Raw genomic sequence first — 25,571 nt, 5'->3', positions numbered from 1 at the left:
ATCCACAACTTCCCTGGGCAACCTGTTCCAGTGCTTCACCACTCTCATAGTGAAGAAATTCTTCCTTATGTCAAGCCTACATCTGCTCCTCTCCAGTCTATACCTATTGCCCCTAGTCCTATCACCACAAGCCTTTGTGAACAGTCCCTCCCCAGCTTTCTTGTAGCCCCTTCAGGTACTGGAAGGTCGCTATAAGATATCCTCTGAGCCTTCTCTTCTCCAGGCTGAACAAGCCTCACTCTCTCAGCCTGTCCTTGTACGGAAGGACTATGCTCCAGCCCTCTGATCATCCTTGTAGCCCTCCTCTGGACCCGTTCCAACAGCTCCATCTCTTTACACTGAGGATTCCAGAACTGAACACGATACTCAAGATGAAGTCTCACAAGAGAGGAATAGAAGGGTAGAAACCCCTCCCTGGCACTGCTGCCCACACTTCTTTTGATGCAGCCCAGGATACAGTTGGCCTTCCAGGCTGCAAGCACACATTGCCGGCTCATGACCAGTTTCTCACAAACATCTTTGTGGTAAGTACGATCTGTGCTGAACAGATGCATCTTCTGCTGTAACCACCTCTGTTTGGAGTTTCCTTCCTATCTCAAAGCCAAGGTCAAGCAGAGAGCTGGAGCCAGCTTCTGTTGTAAAGTTTCATAGTCATATTAAATTAGTCCTTGGAAAGTAAGAGAGCGCATAAAATTTCTGGGAAAACTTATCCATATGGACGTGAGAAATCCGTTCCGTCCCAGCTCTTGTCTCGCTGCACAGCACTGATGGAGATCGCTGCCTCGTGTTGCCCAGCCCTGACTAAAGGGTCTTTGCTATCTACAACCCCAAAACGTGCCTCAGGGAGTTCCTCAGCCGGCGTTTTCGGCCGTGCCGCGGCGGGGGCGAGGCCAGCCGCCCTTGGCGGGCGGGGGCGGGCGGCGCGCAGGGTGCCCGCGGCGACGCGGCGCTGCGCCACTCGGGCGCCGCAAGGGGCGGGAACCCGCAGGGCGGGAGACCCAGGCGCGCGCGCACCCGCCGCCCCGAGGCGACCCGGCCCGCACGGCGCCGCGAGGCCCCGCCCACCCGGCGCGGCCAATGGGGCTCGGGGGGCGTGGCCGGCGGCGCCCGGCATTTTAGCTCATGCGCGGGGGCGGTCCCCCCCTTTTCGGCCCCAACCGCGGCGGCGTTTTCTTTCCCGGCGGCTCCGGCGCGGCGTGAACATGGCGGACCAGGCCATCTCCTTCCTCAAGGACTTCCTAGCGGGCGGCATCGCCGCCGCCATCAGCAAGACAGCGGTGGCGCCCATCGAACGGGTCAAGCTCTTGCTTCAGGTCAGCGGCGCGGCGGAGCCCAGCGGGGAGCGGGGGCGGCCCCGGCGCCTTCCCCCGTTGAGGGCCGGGCCGGGTGGAGGAAAGACACAGGGAGGGAAGGGAGAGGAGGGAAGGGAAGGACAAAGGAGGGCGTGCGCTGCCCCCGCGGAACAAAGGAGGCAGCGCGAAGCGGCGGCGGTTGGCAGGGAGGTCACGTGGGCGGCGGACGCCCGCGGTGGCGGCGGACAAGCCGGTTCCGCTATGCGGGGCGCGGCGGCAGGAGCGGAAGTGGAGGGAGAGGGGGAGCGGTGTCACTTCCGCCCGCCCGGGCCTTCTGGTGCCGAGTTGCGGGGGGGGGGAGGACGCCGCCATTTTGGTGACCTCCACGTGACGACGCGTGCGCGCAGCCCATTGGCTCCGCGCTTGACCCCTGCGCGCGGGGCGGCCACAAGGTGACTCCCCTGACCTTGGCCGGGGCCGCGCCGGGCCCGCCTCCTGCCGGTCGAGGGCTCTTAGGACTCAATTTTGTGAGTTTTAGAAAGCAAGCGTCCTTTATCAGACCTGAGCAACATACGGGAGCGATCCCCATCAATTGTGTTGGCGAGACAGGAGCTGGGGACAGAATATATTTCCCACTTAAGTGCATATGGATAAACTTTCCCTGAAATCTTATACGTATTCCATGATTTTCCAAGGACTAATTTTAACGTTCTTGTGAACGTGAGAACAATCAAATCTCTTGCTAGTTTGGAGCAAGCGCTATCTGACCTTGTGCTTGGGATAGGGAAAGACTGCAAACAGAGGTGGTTGCAGAAGGAGACACATCGGTTCAGCACAGATCATACTGAACACAAGACATTATATTCAAAAGAGTGAACAGTGTGTGTCTAAAAGAAACATGCTATCGGAAGGCATAATTTCTGCTTAACTTTCAAAAAACACAGTTCCTAAGACAATACTTAACAATACCTTAGCTAAGACAAAATATTCCACTTTTTGTAGTAGTAACTGCTTTTTGTATCACGGGAAGCAGTGCTAAGCCTTTTGGGGGCAATTCTATGCGACCTCCCATACCTACAGGATTTTCCTTCACACGCGTTTCTCTGGGTTTGTGTCTGTGTAAAACCTAAGCTTTTAATTCTTGGGAATTAAGTTAAAGCTGTAGTTTTTTGCTCTTCATGAAATACAAATAAATGACAGTTCAAGGAATTGTTTGGGTTGGAAAAGACCCTAAAGATCATCTAGTCCAACCATGAACCTAACACTGCCAAGTCTACCATTAATCTATGTTCCTAAGCACCACATCTACACATCTTTTAAATACCTCCAGGGATGCTGACTCCACCATTTTCCTGGGCAGCCTGTTCCAATGCTTGATAACCCTTCCAGTGAGGCTTTTTTTCCTAACACACAATCTAAACCTCCCCTGGCACAACTTGAGGCTATTCTTTCTTGTCCCTATCACTTGTTACTTAGGAGGAGATACCAACACCCTTTTCACTACAGCGTCCTTTCTTTTGTGAAGGGCAATAAGGTCTCCCCTCAGCCTCCTTTGCTCGAGGCTAAACAGCCCCTGTTCCCTCAGCCACTTCTCATAAGACTTGTGCTCCCACCTCTCTGCCAGCTTCGTTACCCTTCTCTGAAGGTGCTCCGGCACCTCAATGTGGGGGTCCCAAAACTAAACACAGTATTTGAGATTCTAAGTCTTAGGATTGAGTCTGACCCAGGAGGTTCTGCTTGGAAGTTTGCTATCACAGCTAGTTTATGATGGTTAACAGGGGCTTCATCTCTTGTGTGTGGCCACCATCAGGCATTCAGGCTTAACAGCTCTTTTTTTTTTTTTTTTTTTCTCCCCCCAACTGTGCAAGCAGACTTAAGCCCAGCTGTAGTGCAGGCCTTCTAAGACATACAGTTAAAATACATGTTTTTGTTTGCAGGTGCAACATGCGAGTAAACAAATTGCCGCTGATAAGCAGTACAAGGGTATCATCGATTGTGTAGTGCGTATTCCAAAGGAACAAGGAGTGCTGTCTTTCTGGCGAGGAAACTTAGCAAATGTCATCAGATACTTCCCAACTCAAGCTCTCAACTTTGCCTTCAAGGATAAGTATAAGCAGGTCTTCTTGGGAGGTGTAGACAAGCACACTCAATTCTGGAGGTATTTTGCTGGTAACCTGGCTTCTGGTGGTGCAGCTGGAGCCACTTCCCTCTGCTTTGTCTACCCCTTGGATTTTGCAAGAACCCGTTTGGCTGCTGATGTCGGAAAAGCTGGTGCAGACAGAGAATTCACTGGTCTGGGAGACTGTCTAATCAAAATTACCAAGTCTGATGGTTTGCGTGGCTTGTACCAAGGGTTCAATGTATCTGTCCAAGGCATCATCATCTATAGAGCTGCCTACTTTGGGATCTATGATACAGCAAAAGGTACAATTTTAGAGGGGATCTGATAAGTGTATTTTCAGAATTGCGTTGTCTCTATGTCTGTTCTGGGATATTACTCTGTGTGTGTCTGTAGCAACTAGAGTTTAGGTGAGCATGGAGGTGGAAGTGGGGGTATTGTTGCCAACATCAGTGACACAAGGCAAAACTTGGGCATGCATTGATGGCTGCAGGCTACTTTCAAGTATTCTTGGTTTTGTACTTGCCCTGAAAGAAATTCTTCCTAATGTCATTAAACCATTAGTATAGTAAAGTATTAGTTGGTAACCATACACAATTACAAGCTATTTTTTGTTTGCAGTACATTACTCTAGACCAATTGAACTGTGTTCAGCAGGATGAGACTGAGCGGTGCATCTACAAAGTACTTACTCGATAAGCTTGACATTTGGGCATAGATGTCATTGATACTAGCTTATAGTTCAATGTCATTCACAGAGGCAGCGACTTCTGTAGCTACATTTATTTCTAAAAAGAGTAGGAGATCTCATATGCCTGTCGGAAAGGAATACTGATGCTTAACTGAGAAGAAAATCCTTTGAATTTACTTATTTTATTTGTAAGAAGTGTTTAGTTGCAACCTCAAAGATGGCTTTCCAGTGTTTCATAATAGTTCTTCTAATAAAGTAGCTGTCATGCGTTGAGTGAACTGGAGGAGCCACGTACAAGACAAAAAGCTAATTATTTCTTCTTTTATTGCAGGCATGCTCCCTGATCCCAGGAATACTCACATTGTTATCAGCTGGATGATTGCCCAGACAGTGACTGCTGTGGCTGGTGTGGTCTCCTATCCTTTTGATACAGTGAGGCGTAGAATGATGATGCAGTCAGGGCGCAAAGGAGGTAGGCTGTTTTTTTTGTGCAGTTTCTTAAGCAACGTTAACAAGGCAAAGTTCTTTTTTCCTAGCAGTCACCCCTCGGCACTTAAAGTTCCTTGTTGCACAAATGTGATTTGAGTGTTATTACATTTGCATAATGTTAGGAAATCCAGCAGGGCTCATAACTTACGGTGTTTGTCAGGAATCATGCTGAGAACTTTTCAACAGACTGCCTTTTTGCAGTGGCAAACTAAATGAAGCCAATCAGGTTGATGTATAATTGCCAGAAAGCAAACTTAACATTTTTATGACTTAAGTCTCAAATTACAAGGCAAGCAGATGAGAAGCTTTTCTGTTGCCTAAGTATTGTGTTAATCTTAAAATTTGTTTTGGGACATCACAAAGTAGATGTAGAATTGAAACTGAGGACTTGTTAAAAACATCATCTATATAGTTACGGAACTTAAAAATGACTCTCTGCTCTTTTTCCACAGCTGATATCATGTACTCTGGAACAATTGACTGCTGGCGGAAGATTGCGAGGGATGAGGGAGGAAAAGCCTTCTTCAAGGGTGCATGGTCTAATGTTCTCAGAGGCATGGGGGGTGCTTTTGTGCTTGTGCTGTACGATGAATTCAAGAAAATCATTTAAACAGCCTAACTAGAATTGGAAATCAAGTTGAGCAGATCATGTAGAATAACTACCATTATGGACCATTGACCTTCAAGAAATTCCTGTGAGTCTTATTTATCGGAGCCAAGTGACATTTATAGGTGGGACTAGAAACTGACATAGAGGACTGATCCATTTCTCAGTAACATGCATGAAGACACTGAATCTGGCAGTTCAGTGTGGTGATTTTTTTTTTTTTTCAGCAATGAGGCATCAGTGGCATTGGTTCTGGGTCCAAAGTGACTGGGTCCAATTTAGGCAGAAAAAATTGTTTGCCTGTGGATCAGTCCCCGGTTTCAAGTCCTGTCTTTTAGGACCATAAATTGTATTTGAAAGTTCTTGCTAACAAATCATTTTATTTTCCACTTGTACTGAAGCACTATGTACCATTTTGCACACCTGAACATCTAGCAATTTTCTTCTTAAATTGGGGCATTTCTGCTGTAAAACAATAAACTTAACTTACTCTGTATGTGTTGAAATTATTACATAAAAGCTTTGGAAAAGCCTCTTTTGTTTGCAAACTTGTTTCAGATGATTCCTCTGATATACTTACACTGCGCTCTGTAACAGAATAAGCTTGGTCTTTTTAAAAAAATAATTGAATGTGAGAACTTTGAGGGAGGGGGGAAGCATGGGTTATACTAAATAGAAACCACTCCTATTCTTTGTGCCTGATAGTGTATGATGGGCTGATGCAAGTGGCTTTTTGCATGATTCTTAGAAATTGATTTGCAACTTTTCATATAATTTAAAATGGGGGGTGTTCTGTTGTAGTGCTAGGAGAACCCAAAGTCCCATGGACAGTCAAAAGTAATACTCTAGCCCTTGGTAAAAATAGCTTAAAATAATTTATTAATTTTTTTAAGTTAATATGAAAAGCAACATGGCATTCATGCAAAAACCCAGGAACCTAGTAAATGCCTTCAACTTCTAGGCTATATATTTTATTGTTGCTGCTGTTGGAAATGCTGATTGTGCCATTCAATATACTGTTTGGCCTGATCTGTAGCAGTGATTAGTACCTCTGTAGAAGGTGAATTTAATCTGAAATAAGGGTCATCCTAAGAGGTGGGATGGGATGTGTGAGAAGGCATATGTGTGCTTCTGTGTAGCTGTAAAATATAGATCACAATAGGTCAGCCTTCAATATTAACTGATTGATGTCTAGTTCTGAAGATTGTACGAAGACCAAAACCAGATTGCTTGATTTCTCATTTAAAATAATGTAATACCTATGTGCCGTTCTTCATATGTATATAATCTTTCTTTTGTACTTCACAACCTGCAAAGACATGGCGGGGGACCAGTAAATGAAAACAAGGTGTTAATCATCGAGTCGTGTTTTTAAGAACTCTCCCTGTATCTTGAGAAGGAAAAACTGTTGTCATATGAGTCATTGAAGGCTGACTGAGCTGTCTTGAGTTCTTTGTGTGCCTTCTGAGGTTACTGTTCAAGATGAAGTATTTAAATTAACTACTTGGCTTTGGCTGATTATTTCTTTCCTCTCAAACATAATTTGCCTTTTTCCTTTCACTGTTGCAGAAGCACTAATTTCAACATCTGTATCTGAATGTGAGTGCATTACACCACTACTTTGTACCCAACTAATAGCAAACTTTATGTACCTACTGCAGGTGGTTTTATCTTGTTTGGTAATGGTGGCTCGCTCATGGTGCGGACAGGTCATTTGATGTTGAGCTTGCTGCTCCACCTGCTATTTCAGTTGTAATTATATTGATTTGGGGGGACACAGCAGATTTTTTGTCTCTATTTGGTTCATTTCTGTATCGGTGGTTTGAATGGTAGAGCTAGTGATAGAATACCACCCATGGACTCACCGTGGGTGTATGGTGGACCCTAGGTTTGTGAGGGAGACCCAAATGTGATAATTGGTTGAGCAGCCCCCCTCTCTTCCACAACTAGGTTTTACCCAGAAAAAAGCAGGGAAAGCAAGAAATGCAAGTGTTGGTGTTTAGGTTTTGATTTTGGGGTTTTTTGTTGGGTGTTTTTTTTTTTTATGTGGAACTGCAGTTTGCCTATGCTGTGCATTCAGCATGTACTGCTTGGTGTTCATTTTTTAGTATACGGTTTCCCTTAGTTGTGCAGCAGCAATTCTCTGTGTGATTATGCAGTGTGGGAACATGAGGCAAACAATAAATGAGACTTGTAAAAAAAGGATTTGTTTTCTGCCTTATTGAAACACTGAAATTTATTTTTTAAAAATATTAATACCTTTAAAAGTAGTCTTAACAGGAAAATAACTGGAACTTGTAAGAGGTACTGTCATCTAAAGCTTATACTGTTTTTAAAAGGCATTGAAAACAGGGCTTGCACACTTTGAAGTGGATAAATAAAATGCATCGCTGCAAGGGAATGTTTACATTTAAAACCCAATTATTGAATCTTAATACAGATTTTTTTTCCAAATGCTATCTGTATGAGATAAGTACACATTAATATTGCAGAGGTGCACAAATATTTGCATTGGAAGTACTGAGCTGATGGAATGGTTGACTGTCGGCCCAGACAAACAATTTTCTTTCCTATTCTGTTTTCTATAAACTTTTATAAATGTCCTGTGAGTTTGCTATTGCTGGTGGCAAGGTTGAAGGGCAATTTTGAAGCGTTAGTTTTCACTTCAGAAAATACTCTGGGCAGATGAAAGGTGTTAAAATTGCTGCCTTGGCATTCTTAAGCAGACCTGTCATACAGAATATCATATTCAGAGGAAAGAAGTATCATGGCAATGAAAACTGGAAACAAGTTTCTTCTGTGTTATGGATCAGAGGCCTTGGTTCGCATTGTGAAGAAAACTGAGGAAGGTTTAGGCGAGCCTTCACAGTGGATGTTTGCAAAAAGGTTTAGCTGCCAAGCTTTGGTGTTTTTGAACAAAGGGAATACAAAATTTGCCAATTCTCCCATTTATTTTCCCCTACTCCATTTTAGGTGGGACATATTGTTTTCTAGGCAATGACATTCATTTCTAGTCTGTGATGTGAACTACTCCTTGTTCACATTTGTTGAAATGTGTCGGAAGATTCATGGTTTTTTTTTCATGTTGGGGAATCCAAGAGTGTTTTCGGGGGGCAAAGTTAGATTATCTCTTCAACCATAGTTATTTCCTCGGTATAACTTGGTTTTGGCAGATCTACATTTTCTGTCTAAAGAGAAAAGAAAGTTCTGTAACATGTAATAAACTGCAGAGTCACTGTTGATGATAGGAGAGCATTGTAAGATACGCCAATACTAAAGGCAGCTCGTGTTGCTACTTTAATACACCAGAAATGCTTGCAAAGGAGGAGAAAATAGTCGATTTAAGTGCTGGACAACTTTAAATGAGACAGTAGAAGAAACTGATTTGGTGAGTATTGCCTGAGTTTTCCCTATGTAGTCATTAGTTAGGCTTAGAAAACATTTTTGTTGTTAACACATTATTTTTTTTCTTTGTTTAACCTGGAAATCTACACAAGCGGAAGTTGCTAAGATCTATAATACAAGGCTTAAATATTTGAGGGGGGATAATTTTGATTTTTTTAAAAAGTGGAAGGAATAGTACTGGAGGGGTAGTGGGGTGAAGGAGAAAAAAGAAAAGCAGTGTTGCTATCATTGTGTGCATGTTACAGAACATCAAACCAGCACATGTTTGTGGGGAATTTTGTGTAGGAAATCTGGGACTGGTAAACACTGCAGGGTTCTGTGGTCATGGTGTTTTACGTTACACAGTTGAGGAAAATGCATCTGCACACAGTATGACTTCCAGTTTTTTTGGAATGTATTTAATTCAGGAAAGGAGGAAGGCAAAGTATTAAACCACAGTTCTGAGTGAGGGTGAGGAAAGCGTTTCAGTGAAAATTACCAAAAAGTGAAGGAATTTGAGGAAATAAAATGTATTGGAATGCAAGGTGCCAGATGCACTGAGTGGATTGGTTAAAAAGGTTTTACCCACAGTAAATAGGAAAACAGGCAGTTCCTTGACAAGAGTATTAAAGATACAAGTGCAAACTCATATCAGAAGGGTTAGGGTTGTAAATCATGAGGGTTTTCAGTCATCTAAGGAAAAGTACTGTGAAACAGGACAAATAATGAGAAAATGTGAAAGGTCATTGAGTAAGTGGGGACGAAATGAGGAAATGCAAGGTGTTTAAAAAGGTGTTATTAGCAAAGTACATGACAGGTTTCACAATAACTCTTAGATGTATTGGCACTAAATGTCAAGATGAGGTAGACTTGGTATTCGGTGGAGGAGAGCTCAGAAAATCTGTTTGTGCTCTATTATCCACCTTGAAGGATTACAGCTTTCAATCGGTTTTAAAGACACCTGAGTGTGGAGAGAAGAGATAAAATAAATCTGTGCCTTAAGAGTAGATTAAAATAGGCAAAGAAGAGCCTAGAAACTGTTTGGACATGTTTGATACTTACAAATTATCTTTACATTGAATGTTGGCAGGTATGAGGCAACCTGAGATGAGGGCTTCACTTGAACTGGGGCGATTACTGCTGATAAGTTGCTGCCTGCATGGAAGTGACGGTGTCACTGTTTCCAAAGCCACATCCACAAAGGCTTCTGAGTTGTAGTGGAACAATCTAGAAATTCTGGTTGTATATGCACAGGGATTTGGAAACATCTCAAGTTTAGCAAAAGCAAGCAGTCTGGAAAGTCTTATGTTTTTGAAGGACTGCTTGCTATGGCAATACCACTTACTATTTAATAATATGATGGACTCTGGACCGCTGCTGCTTTGTAGCCTTAGCTCTGGCAGCCTGATATTAAGTGATATAGTGAGTATTTATGAATTAACGTGTATGAGGAAACTCATCAAAGTTACATCACTACCTTCTGTCACTGCTGTTTTCTATTAAAGCCAAAGATGGCAGGACCAAAGACAAATAAATTAGGACAATGTGCTGGTACAGAGTTACCAAACCCAGACAGTTTTAGTAGTAATAGCTTTGAGAATTCTTTATAAAGAGTTGAAGGAAAATGTCTGTGTCACTTGAAACCCTTACTGAAAAGGTGTTGTTGCCCACCAGAATGTTGTAGGCAATAAACAACTAGCCTGATTTATTGGCTTAAAGTACATCTTTGCTTTAGCCAGCTGGTACAAGGTGTTTGCTTACTACGCAGATAAAAACCACTATTCAAATGGACTAATTAGAAAAGAAGCATGAATGGTGTGAAGCCTGATTGTTATGACACATGAAGAAAGTCTGGAAGTGTTAGTTGCTGTTGACAGTATGCAAATGTACAAGATGATGTGCACATGAAAGGAATAAGGATAAGATATAATGGATTTTAAGTGCAGTAAAACATAATTTAAAAAAGAAAAAGCTTTCCAAAAGTAATGATAATAAAAACATTTGAATAGACTGCATAGAGATGCTACAGAATATCAGCCAAACATAGTTTGCACAGAACATCAAAACTGTCATACCTAATCCTATGCTGAAGCAAAGAGGAAGGCTAGTGAGCCTGATGAGACTGTCCAGCCCTGCTTTTCATGATTCAGTGCAACAGGGCTTTTTTCACATAGGTGTAGGTCAGGCATAAAATATATATTCATGTTGTATTATGATCATTGACATTTGAAAATGCTAATGGCAAATGCTTTCTTGCTTAGGTTGTTTCCAAAGCATGAACAGAAACCTAGAAAAACTAGTACACGCAGAAACTGTTGATCTCAGTAGCAGTTACAACTCTGGTCTTAAAATATGGCTGCAAATATGTACAGGATAATCACTTGTCTCAACACTGGCGTAGAGCACTTCTAGTATCAAAACAGTATACTTTACATGGGAGAAAATTCATCTTTAATGGACCAAATTCAGTGCTCATCTTTATATATCAATTATTCTGGTGTTTGGCCTATTGTGATTTATAGCTAGCAAATTAGACTGAAATGAAAGAAAGCATACCTGGATATCTTCTTCAGCTGATGCATTAAGTTTGTCTCTTGGTTGTGGAATGGGAGGAAATATGCCTTTTAAACTGCAATACCTTTGGGTAGAAAATGGGATTGTTAAGAAATTAAAAACACTGGTAATATAAATTACACAAACATTTTGTGTTGTACCTTAAGGACATTTCTTACTTTCAAGATTGAATAGCTATTGCTCTACAAATCACCAAGTGAGAAGGAAAATAATTTGCATGTAGACTGGTGAATAACTATTATTACAGTTATCACATGCGTAGCTAAATTTTATTTTGTGATGAGAATCACGCTAAATGTTTTGTTAAACAACAACTTTCAATAAATCAGAAAACATAACTTTCTGCGACCACTGAAAAGTTTTTTCAAAATAATGACATGCTCATTTGTCCTGATTCCCTCTTGCTTGGGACTATACAAAGCCAATGGATTCAAAGAAATGTGGATGTTAAATCCTTAGAATTAAGAATAGAAATGTTTTTGCAGATAGAATCAATCACTTACTGACTTTATCATACTTTCCGATTTTTTCACTTGTGATTTTGCGTGCCAAAGTGCTTTCCACAGCAATATTGGTGATAATCAGATTTTTTAAATGTGTAAGTAGGAAGGTAAGAGGTAGGAGGAATGTGATTAGTAGAAATAATACTGTATCAATAATTTCTACATCAATAAGGTTGATTTACCTTTTGAAAAGACAATATTGGAGCAGTGTTACTGAGATTGTTCCAAGTGCTGTCAGAAAAAAAATCACAAAAACGAAGTAATCTTTCCCTCGACCTGAAACATCCAAGAGAGAGAATTGTCTTAGCATCTCCAAATGCTACCTTTGTGACTGTCAGTAATGAATGCAAATTTCACCCAGTTGTTCAAATAACCTAAAGGACTTCAATTTTATATATTATAGAGTCTTGTCAAAAAGTTCACATACACCTGACACATTTTAAACCACTTGAAACATTTAAAATGTAGACAATTAAAAAAATTCCAGAAAAGAAGAAAGAGAAATGATGTCACAGAATGAATAACAGCAAAAGTGATGGAACTGTGAGGAGTGTTGAGGAAACAGCGAAAAGGAAGGTTTGGAAGGAAGGGGATGATATTCATGGCAAAAAAATTAAAGAACCAAAAGGCAGCCTTAGCACTCTGGACTGGAGATACAACTGGGTCTGTCTCAGCCTGTGTCTGTGGCCCTGGCTGAGAAATCTCTGCCTTCATAATCCCAGCTGGTATCAGCCTCCGTCACCATATAGTTTCCAATGGGTTCCTTCCGTGTCATTGGGTAAGAACTGAGATTTTATTCATATCTGTGAGCATGAAGGAGAGAAGGAGGCAAACTTGATAGTACTGAAAAAAATCTGTGTTTCAATAATATTTCACAGTCTTACCAAACTCAACGGGTTGACTCCATTCCCCCCAATTTGAGCTTGCGAGACAGTTGTTTCCACGTGCTCTGATTTTCAGAATGTATTTTTTTTTCTCATTGTAATTTTGGAATTCGTATCTCTCAGTAGTTACCTAAATTCAAAGCAATCAGACTGTACATTTCACCCCATCAGCAAATATTAATAAAATTTGGGGGGTTCCTTCCTGATGCAAATTCTATAAAAAACTAATTTGTATGGGTTTGTAAGTATGTAGTAGTTAAGTGTTCTTCTCCTCGAATTTAAACCTGTGATAAATTAGTTCATCCTGCCACAAAATCTTCTGTATTTTTGAAGTTTAGAGTTGGGTTTTGAAATTTATTTGGTCTTTAATTTATTATGCTTTAAGGACACTTCCTTTGCCTCCTTGTTTATGGATCCTAAAAGCCCCGGAAGAATGGGATTCTCTGACACCCGAGAAGCACCCTTTGAATTCACCTTGTAAGTTTTATGGGGATTATTTATAGAAGAATATTCCCTGGCTGGTGTCTGTCTGCCTAACAGACAATGTTTCTGAGACAATCTTGTAACAGATATGTATTATCTGGTATCTTGATACTTTATACAAAGTCTGAAATCTGACAGGTCTAAGGTGCTTCCAGGGCTGAAAGGACCACGCAGTTGCAAGGGGGAGACCCTGTGTATTAACTTCCACAGGGTCTGAAGATCTTGATGCTCCCTTTGTCTACCTGGACTGAATTACAGTGTTTTTTACAGATACAGATATGAGAAAGCAGATGTTTCCAGTTTGTATTAAGCAAGATGTCACATCTGTCTTAATCGATATCACAATCTATTTGTGCAATAAATGGAAAGTGTTAAGTTTTGTGAAATGCGTGGAAAATTCTGCCTAGTGTAAGCTACTCCATCCAAAAAGGATATATCAAGTTTATATATAAAGATACAACATGAACATATTTTCCTGAATTCTCACTGCTATATCAGTACAAAAACTCTACTTCTAGCAGTAACTATATTCTATATAATGGTATCTATATGCTTAAGTGGTCAAAAGCACAAATTTGTATAGGACAAGTATACTTACTGTCACAGGGCGATCCTTTTTCTCTTCTTTGGGCTGATCCTGCAAACCAAAACCAAATCTATTATCTCCTTGTAAAAGAATAATTTTTTTTCCCCTCTTTTGTTCTTATCTTCTTGCTTATAAAGATCATAAGTAATTTTAAACTGAAAAATCAATTGTATATTCTGCTTCAGTAGTGCTCCAGAATATAGCACTTTATTTGACTTCCTCTGTTTCATTTCAGAAAAGGAAGGAAACATGATATATCAGTGGTTGTGAGAAGCTGTATTTGTACATTCTCATCCAGCAGAAGTATATCCAAATTATACAAGCAATCAAATAATTCTCCAAAAACATCAGATCTGGAAGCTATGATTTCACAATAGTGTGATAATATGGGGCAGAATATGGATGTGAACAGCAAAACTTAGCCTCCTTCCAGTTCAAATCTCTGTTAGACATCTGAATGATCCGTACTCAGGGGCTTTCCCCAAAGTACTGTGATTTGCAACTTACACGTCCCATACAATCAAAATCTAATTGACTAGAATCAAACATTGAACTGGATTGAAGAACGTGGAAATTTTGAAAAAGTAAAAAGGATAGATTCAAAAAAGGGTGAACAAATCAACATCAGTCATTTTAGTAAGGATCCCAGAAAATGTTGAAAATCTGAGGTTCTGGAAACATCTATCATGTGTAATGCCAGAAGGATAGCTGGCATTATGAAAAAGTCAGAAAGATGTTATCGGAGGGAATGTATAATTTCAGAAAATATATCAACGTGCAACGTGTGTTGCATTATAAAATAGACTAGTATTTCACCATTACTTGTTGTCAGCTGAGCTCTTTCAACTTAGGACATGATGGAAGTCATCGTCTGGTGCTGTGAATGGGGAGGGTGCAAATGAGGTGTTTGAACTTTAGGTGTACAGTGCCATTTTAATTGCTCTGGGGTATCCTGCCTTACTTTTGAAAGCCCCTCACAAAAGGTAAGGGTTATATGGGCCATCTCCATCTCTCTGGTATCTCCAGTACCTATAGAATCTTAAGGTACATGAGGCACCTATTGTACAGCTGCATGGAGCCCTAGATGTGCATTAATTGTCATGGAATACCTGTTCTCCTTCACACCTACATCTCAGTCTGTGAGATGAATTTCACACCCAAATGTAGAAATCTACTGAACCCTACGCATTCTGACTGCAGCATGGGAAAGAAGAGGTAACATATATTTCTTTAAAATAAACATTTTGACAATATTGCTTTAGTCATACAATGTAACCTATATCTTTATGTAAAAAATTCTAAGTATTTCACACAAGATCTTACTGCCAAATTACACCATCCAGCTATGGAATGCAATTGCTACTCGAAATAGCTGCCAAGTTAGATACCATTAATGCATGCAAGGTACAAAAGCCAGACAATCTGAACAGCCTGCAGGCTGCAGGCCTTATTTTGAATGAGTTACTGAGCGTTAATGATGTATTGCTTTGTTGCAGTTGTATATTTATGTTTAACCCTTTCCTATAATGCTCTTGTGTTACAAATGCCTGAGGAACTGCCACTTCTACAGGCTTCTGAGCTGTGGCTGGGAAAGGAGGTGGGTAGTGAGCTCTAATTTGTCACTGCACAGACAATGGCCACGTATGGAAATCACATAATGGTAAAACAGGTATCCCAGGGATGTAGAGGAAAAAAGCTATTTGTGGCCTCTTTGTCAAAATCATGGGCTCCTGCCCCTTGTCCTTAGGGTTGTTCAATTCAGGTGCTGTAGGCACTGAGATTTGTGGAGGAGGATTTGATACTGCAACGTCTCTTCTTTATTGTACTTAATGGGAACCAACATAGCTCAGCTATGGTAAAGTGGCACAGTCTGTATTGTCCTGAACTTTTCCTGTGATGACTATGGAAAATTGGTAGTGCTCTGCCTATAGCATAGGAGAAATTGCATCTCGTTTCTGGTGCATAGGTGTTCACATCTGAGTTAGCCATCTTTGATTCCTCTTGTAGCCAATAGAAAGAAAGAAGCACTTTGAGGAGATAATTTCTCTGTCATCTGCCTTGGAATGGGATGAGTAACAGCACATCTGACTGCAGAGAGAGTAGAGGGTAACTCACTGGAAAATAAATGTATCCATTTTAGATGTCTACCCTGGGCCAGTGTGAACTTTCCCCTGAGCTGGTGCTATCTAGTTTTTCAGAAGAGCGGCTTCTGTTTCAGCACTGGTTTCAAAACAGAGATTTTGGTGGATATTGTGTAGACAAGTGGGAGTCAAGTTAGCTAAACTAGGCTCCAGGGGAAGAAGGATGAGTCTGAGGGAAGGTTGCCAAAGGGCGACAGACAGTGGGAGAGGTGGTGGAGGAGAGGTGTGGAGACTGGGATATGGTTTAAAACAGCTCCATATGTTGGAATTGAGGGGCAGGTGTGAGCTTTACAGCATCTGCAAAATGCCATCAGCATGGCTTAAGCCAGGGTGCCCAGGGAAGCAGGGCAAGCATGAGGGACCCTGTCCTGGAGGCTGCAACCAAGGCAGTACTCTCTCTGGAGATCACAGGCTGCCTTCACTGTTTCAGTGATAAAAGGAAGACTAAGGAAAATGTGGACCTGCTGCTGAATGAGGTGGGTTCTGGTAACAGAGGAAGCAGAAGAGGCAGAGTTACTAAACAACTTCTTTGCTTCAGTCTTTACTACTAAGGCCAGCCCTCAGGAAACCCAGACCCTGGAGAAAAGAGAGAAAGGAAAGGAATACTTTCCCTTGGTTGAGGAGGATCGTGTTAGAGATCACTTAGGCAGGCTCGACACTCACAGATTGCTGGGCCCTGATGCTGAGCAAGCTGGCAGATGTTATTGCTAAGTGACTTTACATCATCTCTGGAAGATCATGCAGAACAGGAGATGTGCCTGAGGACTGGAGAAAAGCCAGTGTCACTCCAGTCTTCAAAAAGGGCATGAAAGAGGACCAGGGAAACTACAGGCCAGTTAGCCTCACCTCCATCCCTGAAAAGGTGATGGAACCACTCATTCTGGATGTCATCTCTAAGCATCTGGAGGAAAAGAAGGTCTTTGGGAGTGGTCAACATGGATTCGCCAAGAGAAAATCATGCTTGATTAATCTGATAGCCTTCTGTGATGGCATGACTGGCTGTGTAGATGAGGAGAGAGCAGTGAGTGTTGTCTACCTTCACTTCAGCAAGGCTTTTGACGCTGTTGCCCATAACATCCTCATAGGTAAGCTTAGGGAGTGTGGCTTAGATGAGTAGACAGTGAGGTGGATTGAGAACTGGCTGGGTGGCAGGGCTCAAAGGGTTGTGATCAGCAGTGCAAAGACTAATTGGAAGCCTGTAGCTAGCCATGTTCCCCAGGGGTGGCAACTGGGCCCAGTCTTCAACATACTCATCAATGATCTGGATTGCTGATGACACAAAACTGGGAGGAGTGGCTGATACACCAGAAGGCTGTGCTGTCATCCAGTGAGACCTGGGCAGTCTAGAGAGCTGAGCAGAGGGGAACCTGATAAAGTTCAAAAAAGGCAAGTGCAGATTTCTGTGCCCGGGGGAGGAATAACTCCGTGCACCAGTCCAGATTAGGGGTTGACCTGCTGGGAGGCAGCTCTGTGGAGAAGGACCTGGGGGTCCTAGTGGACAGTAAGTTAGCCATGAGCCAGCAATGTGCCCTCGTAGCCGAGAAGGCCAAGGGTATCCTGGGATGCATTAAGAAGAGTGTGGCCAGCAGGTGAAGAGATGTTATCTCCCTTTCTACTCTGCCCTAGTGAGGCCTCAGCTGGAGTACAGCGTCCAGTTCTGTGCTCCTCAGTACAAGAAAGACAAGGAGCTACTGGAGAGAGTCCAGTGGAGCACCACGAAGATTGTTAGGGGGCTGAAACATTTCTTTTCTGTGGAAAGGCTGAAATACCTGGGTCTGTTTAGCCTGGAAAAGAGAAGACTGAGAGGGGATCTTACCAATGCTTATAAATATCTAAAGGGCAGGTGTCAAGAGGACAGGCCCAGATTCTTTGCAGTGGTCCCCAGTGACAGAACATGTGGCAATGGGCACAAACAAAAACGTAGAAAGTTCCAGCTGAACACGAGGAAAAACTTCTTTACTGTGAGGGTGATGGAGCACTGGGGAAGGCTGCCTCAGAGGTTGCGGAATCTCCTTCTCTGGAGATATTAAAAACCTGCCTGGATGTGTTTCTGTGCAACCTGTTCTAGGTGAACCTGCTTTAGCAGGGAGGTTGGACTAGATGATCTCTAGTGGTTTCTTCCAGACTCGACCATTCTGTGATCATGCAATCATGTCCTCTGAGATGTGCTCATGCAGGAAAGCATCTCAGGTGCTCTCCCAGTCTTTGGACAGTGACCTCATAACATTTCCCTGCTCTCCTTTGCTTTTCTGCTTTGCACCTCTGATTAGTTTGCAATAAGGTCATAAGAAGAGGGATGCAAGACCAGTACAGCTGGAGGACACCACAACTTATGAGAGAGAGAAGTTAATAAATAAAGGAAACAGAAATATGCACGTTATAGATATGCACGTATGTAGATACTGTGCCAAATACAAACCAAAAAATAGTTTTTACCTTATTTTGTATGTCAATTTCATATTGTAAGCAATTTTTTTTCTCCCCATGACTTGTAATGGGTGGTTGCCATGTAACTATGCAACCCACTGAATCTCCAGTGCAGTTGACAGTGACATTTAATGGAGGAGTGAGTATTTCTGGAAAGAAATGAAATAATTAATGTAGACATGATCAGTAATCAGCTACAACTCATGTTCATAGCACAATACATATGAGGCAGTAGTCATACAGTAGTAAAATCAGTAGAGTTCCATTTTCTTCTAGATCTAAATTTCACATTGACAATGCATGTCTCCACAGGAAAAAAAGGTGGACATTTTTGTGCTTGTGGTAGTATTCAGGTAGAAGATAAAGTCATATGAATTTGCATGACTACAAAGACGTTATCAACGGTGCCCGTGATATCTACAAAGCTGTTTGGTGTACCATGGAGCAGGCATTGTCAGCTGAATAACTCTGGGCTTTACAGCCTGTATTGGCTGCAGGCAGGAGTCAATCTCATGCTATGTATAGAATACCCAGGAGGACCCTAATCTTTCATAGATCCTGTGCCACACCTGCAAGCCTCATGGAAGCCTCAAGTGTCTGAGGGTGTCTCAAATGGCTCAAGACACACATTTTTAGGCAACAGAATCCTTTCTCAGATCGGTATTAGAGCTTAAACCTCTACCTCACTCATAGGTACTCACAAATTTAACTAATGCAGTCTTAATTTGCAAGACGAACCCTTACTCTGGTTTCAGGACACACAGCATTTGTGGCTCTCAGAGAGGTGTGGAATTAAAGAATGGCAAAATGAGCCAGTCAGAAAGGTAGCCTTGAAAGTCTAACCATGTGTTTAATCTCTTGGATTCCATGGTTTTGTTCACACCACTTCTCTGATCCATTATTTCAGGCTGTGTCTGTCGTTGCTTGTTTTAATTAATTTTTGGATCTCTATTCTGTCAGCTGTCAGCATCAAAGTCTGTTCTGCAGTGTGGGATCCTGTGGTGGCTACAGACTTGTTTTATTCTTTTCTATTCAGAGAGAAATTCTTCACTTCCTTATTTTATAAAACAGTAATAAAATAAAAAATGTTCACATCCTTACCAATTTTGTACAGTTCAATGTACTTATCATAGAACTGGATCAGGGAGTCGTTGCTAGACCCATTCACCAGGAAGTAAGCTATTGGAGTGTTTATCCTCACATTTTGGAATCTACATCCCACGTTTCTCTCATTTTCATCTTTAATGTAAAGTTCACATTCCACCGCATCGTCATATCTGTATATAGCAAGGTATTTTAGTTAAACATGTGTAGTGCGTTGTGTCAAATGAGACTCAAGCAGACCTATTTACCTCGAGTTCTGCCAGTAGAGAAAGTACTGGGTATCTCCTGGAGCAGCCCTGCCCGCCTGCCAAGTGCAGTTCATGAAGGAAATGTTGTAAATCACACAGGAGAAGTTTTCAATGGCTGATCCATTCACACCTGCAAACACAGGAATATCTGTGATGAAGAAAAATCATTTGACTACTCCAACTGGGATGATCTTGGCACACGCTTAGATATGTTAGACACCTGCAACTTCAGCTGGTTATTGCTTGGGTTAGGTGAGACAACTAAGGGAAAGTTAGACTCTCCCTATTTTGACTGCTTCTGAACCGTGAAACCTAGGAGTGAGTAGAGCATTTACACAGATACAGGAAGGCACATTGCCTTTAAACGCCATCCTTGGTGGTACAGAAAGAAATATTTCTCCTTTTAAAGGTAGTGCTCAGGAATCTACTTTTGAAGTACTTACACACAATGTTCAAAAGCTGAGCATTTGTAAGTAAGATGAGACCATCTGATCAAATAGCATCCTAGCTTTTCTACCCTGATGTGGGTACACAGACTCGATCTCTTCCTTTCTGGAGCACACTGAAGTGGAAATCTTGATTCTTTCGAGCGTCACTTATGGCTGGTCTGTGCAGGCATGCTCAGCCTCCTTCTCTCTTCTCCTTCAGCCAATTTTTTGCTTCTTTCTGTGGTGTTCTCCAGCTTCAGGGGAAAGGTTGAAGTTCCCTCTATTGCTGCTTCCAGCCCCTTCCAGTACGCAGTATCAAAGGAAACCTTGTGGAAGCAGGCAGGTATCCCCTGGGGAACTTGCATGCTTGAAGGCTAGAGCTAGCTGGGGAAGAACACCACAAGAGGTTTAAGGGGGGCAGTGTGTCCTGGCTTGTTTTTGGAGGGTCACCATGAAGGTGTTTTCTCTGTCAAGTCCCTGGGAAGAAATGAGTGGGGAGTGCTTTCACTGTTCAGATATAAGCTGCTAATGTTATCACCTCTGTCAAGTCTGAAATACCTGAGTTATGCACAGCTGCACTGGTGAGTAGACAATTTTGGTGGAGAATGCTGAGTTCAGGAAGAAGGGGAAAACAGGCCATAAAAATTTCAGGTTTGGAATTATGAACCTAGAATTTGCTTAAATCCCACTTTGATTAAGTCCCACGCAAGGAAGGCTTAGAATATCTTCGTAAACTGTAGCCCAAGCTCAGTGGTTGTGAGTGTACAGGAGTGAGGGAACCCACATGTGCCTGTGCCTGGGTACATGTGCGTGCCAGGGCCAGATTAGGAGGTTGCTACATTCAGTTTGACTTTAGTTGCTTATTGCTGGCATTTTCTTTCCTCTCTTACTCTCATTTTGTAGATTTCACTGATTCCCAGACTATGCCTTTAGCTAGTTCTGTGGTCTGACTCCTGACAAACTCACCAAGAGCCCAGCAGAAAACATTTAATAAAGAAATGGTTGTTAACATCCTAATTTCTAACAGGCAGAACACATGCATCCACCCCTAAAGCACTGTAATTTAGAGGCATTTTGGAGCCCTAGTGTAAAAAGACAATAATAGAATTGCTGATACATTTGTAGCAATGCATCCAATGCATCTCTTCCAGAATTTTGGAGACATTCATTACAGAGGAAATAATTTTAGCAGATCCTCAAAAGATCACTTTTAACAGAAAATAAAGCAGTTACCTACTGTGTAAGGAATGGTATTCTAAGTCAATGTTTACACTTAAAAGTTTGCAAATGGAGAAAACCTCACTCAGACCATAGACATTACCTTCAGGGATAAAGGTACAGCTTTTTGAGATATTTGTGTTCAGCACTTCAATGGTCAAGAATACTCCTTCATGCAAAGGCAGATATTGTTCCACTGGAAACTGGCATAGTGTAGTACTCACCTGAAAAAGAACATGTTGGTGTTTTATTTTCCTGTTTTTTCCTTTGTGTTAGGTGATGCAGGCTATGGAAGTACAACTCAGAAACTCAGTCGGTAGGGCCAAAATCTTGTGTGTATATGTATGTGATTTACATTCAAGAGCTAACTCTCTCCTTTACAATTTGAGGGTGATGTAGAATGGAGCTGAGTGATCAAAACCTTAACTACACAAAAAGCTTTTCAGCCCAAGAATTGGATGCTACACTGATGCAACCATTAGAGAAGGCTAATAATACCCCAGTGACGTAACAGAAGGTGGTTAATAAATAGCGGAATCACAATGGAATTTAATCAAAGGATTAAGCAAAATGGAAGTTCTCAATTGGCCTCGCCAAGGGTCAGGAAACTGTCTATGGCATTATATTTATGATCTTCAATAAAGATATGATGTGGTTTTGTAATATGTATTTCTAATTATAACATCTGCTTTGCTAGGCTAAATAAGCCACCTCTATCTCTCTTTCTGTCAAGCTTCCTACTTTTCTCTTTGGAAAAATTGGGCTTATAATATAACCTGTGTTACAGGTAAGTTCCAATTTACTGACAAGTGAAGAAGTTGAGAGTGAAAATCCATGACAGTGTTTGGGGAATTCACTTTTTAATTGCAGGGTCTCTTACTCTGTTTCTCTAAATTCTCTAGGAGTCTTAATTGGTCTCAGCCCCTTTTATCAGCAGCTACATCCATGTTTGTGATTCAGTGTAACTACAGTTCAAGCTATTGCCTCCTTTCCACTTTGGTGTCGGAACTTCAGTCCTGTGGTATGCGTGGAAAGATGCTCCTGCAGCAGATGCACTCTGGCATTGGTGATGACTTTCCACAGCCCCTGACAGATCAAGTTGTAGACTGCCAATAATCACTGATCGAATTTTACCTGTAACTGATTCTTTTTTTTTCAAAATGTGAAGTAGATAGAAGTTAAAGTAAAAGGTGCTATTATTTATCTCAACAACTACAGGTTTACCTCTTCCTCTACAGTCTCCATTTCCCTGTCCATGATTGTACATTTGTACTTGGAGAATTTCTTGCTGGTTTCCCAAGACAATTCCATTGTTCCCCAGTTCATTTTCACGTTTCTAATAGGTGAGTCTTGTGCCTCTGCTGAAAGTGTTACAGAATAAGTTCAGTAAGAATATGCTATTCTTTTTATTGAATCCAAAGTTCAGTATCTGCCAGACTTAAGATGACAATTGCCAGATTAATTGTAAATATCTCTCATAAATGAAAATTAAACTATGTTTCTCAGATTATATCTGCAAAAACATACTTACATCCTGTGCACTGGAGGTCAGCATACAAGTGATGAAGTAGCATCATAAACCACGAAATCAAGCAAACGAGTCTGAGATTATCAAACATCTTTTCTTCTCCGGAAAGAGAAAATAAATCCTTCAGGGAAAAGAAAAAGGAAAGAAAGAAAAAGGAAAACAAAAATTACGCCAGTGTACTTCAGTTGCTGCAAAACTTCATTATTTTTTTAATGGAAAGAGTCAAAGATTGTGTTTAATTCACTCCTAGAAAATATTCTCTAAAAGATTATTTTTTTTTTCCTAAAAAAGCCAGGTAGAGGGTGTGCTTCAGGATGTCTGTCAGGCATCTCTTCTTTGAAAGAGCTAAATAGGCTCACTATTGTGTGTTAGAACACAGCAGTTTGAGAGAGGGAGGCCACAGACTCTTGTTATGATACATACAGTCACTGTATTCAGTGCAAACCCCATGATTTAGAATTACTGTTGTCCCAAATCTCTGTCCTAACCATACCACCAGAAAGCCAGGTTTCCTTGCTTTCTGATCCTGTGAACATCACTGCAGATTTTCCTACTCCATGTTCCATCTTTTACTCCAAATTGGGAGTTTAGACTGGCTTCCAGCCATTTGTGGAAGGTAACTTTTGGGAAGTAAATGGTTTGGTTGCGTTGGGGCGTGGATGATTCACTTCTCTGTGAGTGCTCTGTTAGAGCCACCATCACCATGAGGCATGTTCAGAGCCTATACCTCCTCCTCCCAGCGTGTCTTTAGGAAACATCCATGAGATATGAACTGTGTAAGCAAAGCAGGAAGAGAAAGTTCTCAGTCTCTGTCAGGTTTTGGCAGGAATGGAATGATGAACTGCTTGCTGTTTTTTTACTATGGTATATCTACAGTCTTTCTTGAAAGGCTTTGGGGGCTGATTTCAGGATTTCATGTAGTAAGACCTTAATAGCCCTTAAAATAATGTTTAGAGCAATGCTCTGAATCACTTTTTCATTCTTTTCCAAGAGGCAAAGATCAAAGCTGACTATGTACCGTTGTGGATTTACATGTTATCTATCAATTTCAGCACTATTTTCTGACATCTTTTCTTCTATTCTTTTCTATCTAACTGTTCTAAGCTAAGAACAGTTTTCCATTCAAAAAAGTACCTTAGGAGAGGAAATTTACATGGGCTTTTCCAAAGGCCGGTTGGCACTGCATAGCACTGGATTCAGCTGCTTTTCCATTGTCCCAAATGTCCCAAATAACATGATGACACTGCTGTCAGTTCCAGACTAACCTGAAACAGCTTTTCATTTTCATACGTGGTCCCTCACTTCCTAACTCTTCTCACAAAAAAACTCTAAATATATTAAAGAATGCCAGTTGTTAAGCGTGGTTTACTGTATCTCACTACTAAATGAGACATTTTTTACTACACTTTGTTTGTTATTATTTGTTTTGGGCCCAGAAATTCTTGAATCTTACTGTGGACATTATGAAACTTTGAGGATGCCTGCTCTGTAATCAAAATATGATACTAGCTCATAGAATATGACCATAATAATTGTAAATTAATATAACTATACACAATTGAACTTGGGTTATGAAATATATATGGGAGGCTAGGGAAAAAATTTTGAACCTGTTTAGAGCTATTTTAAAGAATGCTACTCTCAAGTCTTCGTGTACAGGGCATTTGAATAAGGATTTATATAATTATGAGCAGTACTCACCTTCGTTCCGGGTATTTCTGGTCCTCTGCACCTGCAAGTTTCTTATAGTCAACATTTTCTAGAATCTAATTCTATCTTTGTGTGTTTTTTCAGTCTTATTTCCCCAAATAAGACAGTATACGATCATTTTCAATAAGGAATGCAACAAAATGCAAGAAAGCCTTCAGCGTTTCTTTCCCCTCTTGACTCACCTCCACTGTGTCTTGATAATGAAACAGATCTATTAACATACCTGTGGATATCCTATATGGGATGAATTTTGATAGTAAGACATCTGAAAGTATCTGCAAGTAAGTATTTACGTAAGCACAATTTTTTTAGTCTCTTGTTGTAGTCAATGGATATCTGGTGGAATTCCATTCACTTTTCTGGTACACATAAATAATTTCCCACCACTTGTTTTAAAGCCTCTGACTATTGCTATATAGGTGTGTTATTGACCTTTTTATTATCTTCATATTTTTCAGATGTTTGATTTTCTGTTTCCTCAGCTGAGTCCTTTTTCTTTGGAAGACTTTTTCCTAAAGGCATTCTTTAAAGCAGCAACCAAATCTTCCACTTGATCACGTTTCTTTTTCCTGCTTTTCTCTTTTCCTCTCTCTCAGAGAGCGTGTGAATATTGTCTCTGGTGAACCATGTGTAGACCATGTGTAGGAGGCTATGCCTCCCTTCCAAGCTGTGTGAGTGTAGGAGAGGGCTGGCACTACTGCCTGTTTCCATAAGGTAGTTCATTGCTGTGTTTTCCTTCTCTGTCTTAAGAAACTCTTGGTTCTGGCTGGGCCGGCCCTAATTCTCCCTGTAGCAGCCCTTATAGGGATGCGCAGTGTATTTGTAGCTATAACGGAGTTGGTAACACACCAAAGTTTTGGCTTTTGCTGTGAAGTGCTCTCACATCATCATGACTGTCTCTGCAATCCTCCACCCAAAGGCAGGTAGACTGACGGTGGGCATAGCTGGGACAGCTGACCCAAAGTGACCAAAGATATGTTCCAAATCATACGAGGTCATGCTTGACAATGAAAGCTGAATGCAATAAAATCCATGACCTTGAGAGAACTTCAAGACATGTAGAAAAATCACAGCCTCCAGACAGGGGAGCAGATTGCTGTCTGGCTGCTGCGATACTGGGATAGTGGCCAACAGCCGGGAATTAGAAGATAAGGA

General features: G+C 41.5%; 2 protein-coding genes across 3 annotated transcripts; one reads left to right on the top strand and one right to left on the bottom strand.

The window, feature by feature from the left end:
* Window positions 1-1,129: 1,129 nt before the first annotated feature.
* Window positions 1,130-6,698, top strand: SLC25A6 (solute carrier family 25 member 6). The gene is made up of 4 exons (XM_054056708.1): window positions 1,130-1,313; window positions 3,230-3,716; window positions 4,434-4,574; window positions 5,044-6,698. The coding sequence occupies exons 1-4, from the start codon at window positions 1,203-1,205 to the stop codon at window positions 5,199-5,201; spliced, it is 897 nt and encodes a 298-aa protein (XP_053912683.1). The 5' UTR covers window positions 1,130-1,202; the 3' UTR covers window positions 5,202-6,698.
* Window positions 6,699-8,259: 1,561 nt separating this feature from the next.
* On the bottom strand, window positions 8,260-23,694 carry LOC104063743 (granulocyte-macrophage colony-stimulating factor receptor subunit alpha). 2 transcript variants are annotated; one of them, XM_054056710.1, is made up of 11 exons: window positions 22,710-23,694; window positions 22,403-22,539; window positions 21,282-21,402; window positions 19,533-19,662; window positions 19,282-19,457; window positions 18,190-18,329; window positions 13,625-13,663; window positions 12,544-12,673; window positions 11,842-11,935; window positions 11,139-11,220; window positions 8,260-8,386 (listed from the first exon to the last, which is right to left on the bottom strand). In XM_054056710.1, the coding sequence occupies exons 1-11, from the start codon at window positions 22,795-22,797 to the stop codon at window positions 8,318-8,320; spliced, it is 1,206 nt and encodes a 401-aa protein (XP_053912685.1). In that variant the 5' UTR covers window positions 22,798-23,694; the 3' UTR covers window positions 8,260-8,317. The 2 variants fall into 2 exon arrangements, with proteins under 2 accessions (XP_053912685.1, XP_053912684.1); XM_054056709.1 differs by having other exon boundaries at window positions 8,260-11,220.
* Window positions 23,695-25,571: the final 1,877 nt, after the last annotated feature.

This window comes from Cuculus canorus, chromosome 1 (assembly GCF_017976375.1).
Source record: "Cuculus canorus isolate bCucCan1 chromosome 1, bCucCan1.pri, whole genome shotgun sequence".
NCBI classification, from domain to species: Eukaryota; Metazoa; Chordata; class Aves; order Cuculiformes; family Cuculidae; genus Cuculus; species Cuculus canorus.
Note: the sequence above shows the minus strand (reverse complement) of the source record. Positions and strands in the feature narration are given on the sequence as shown.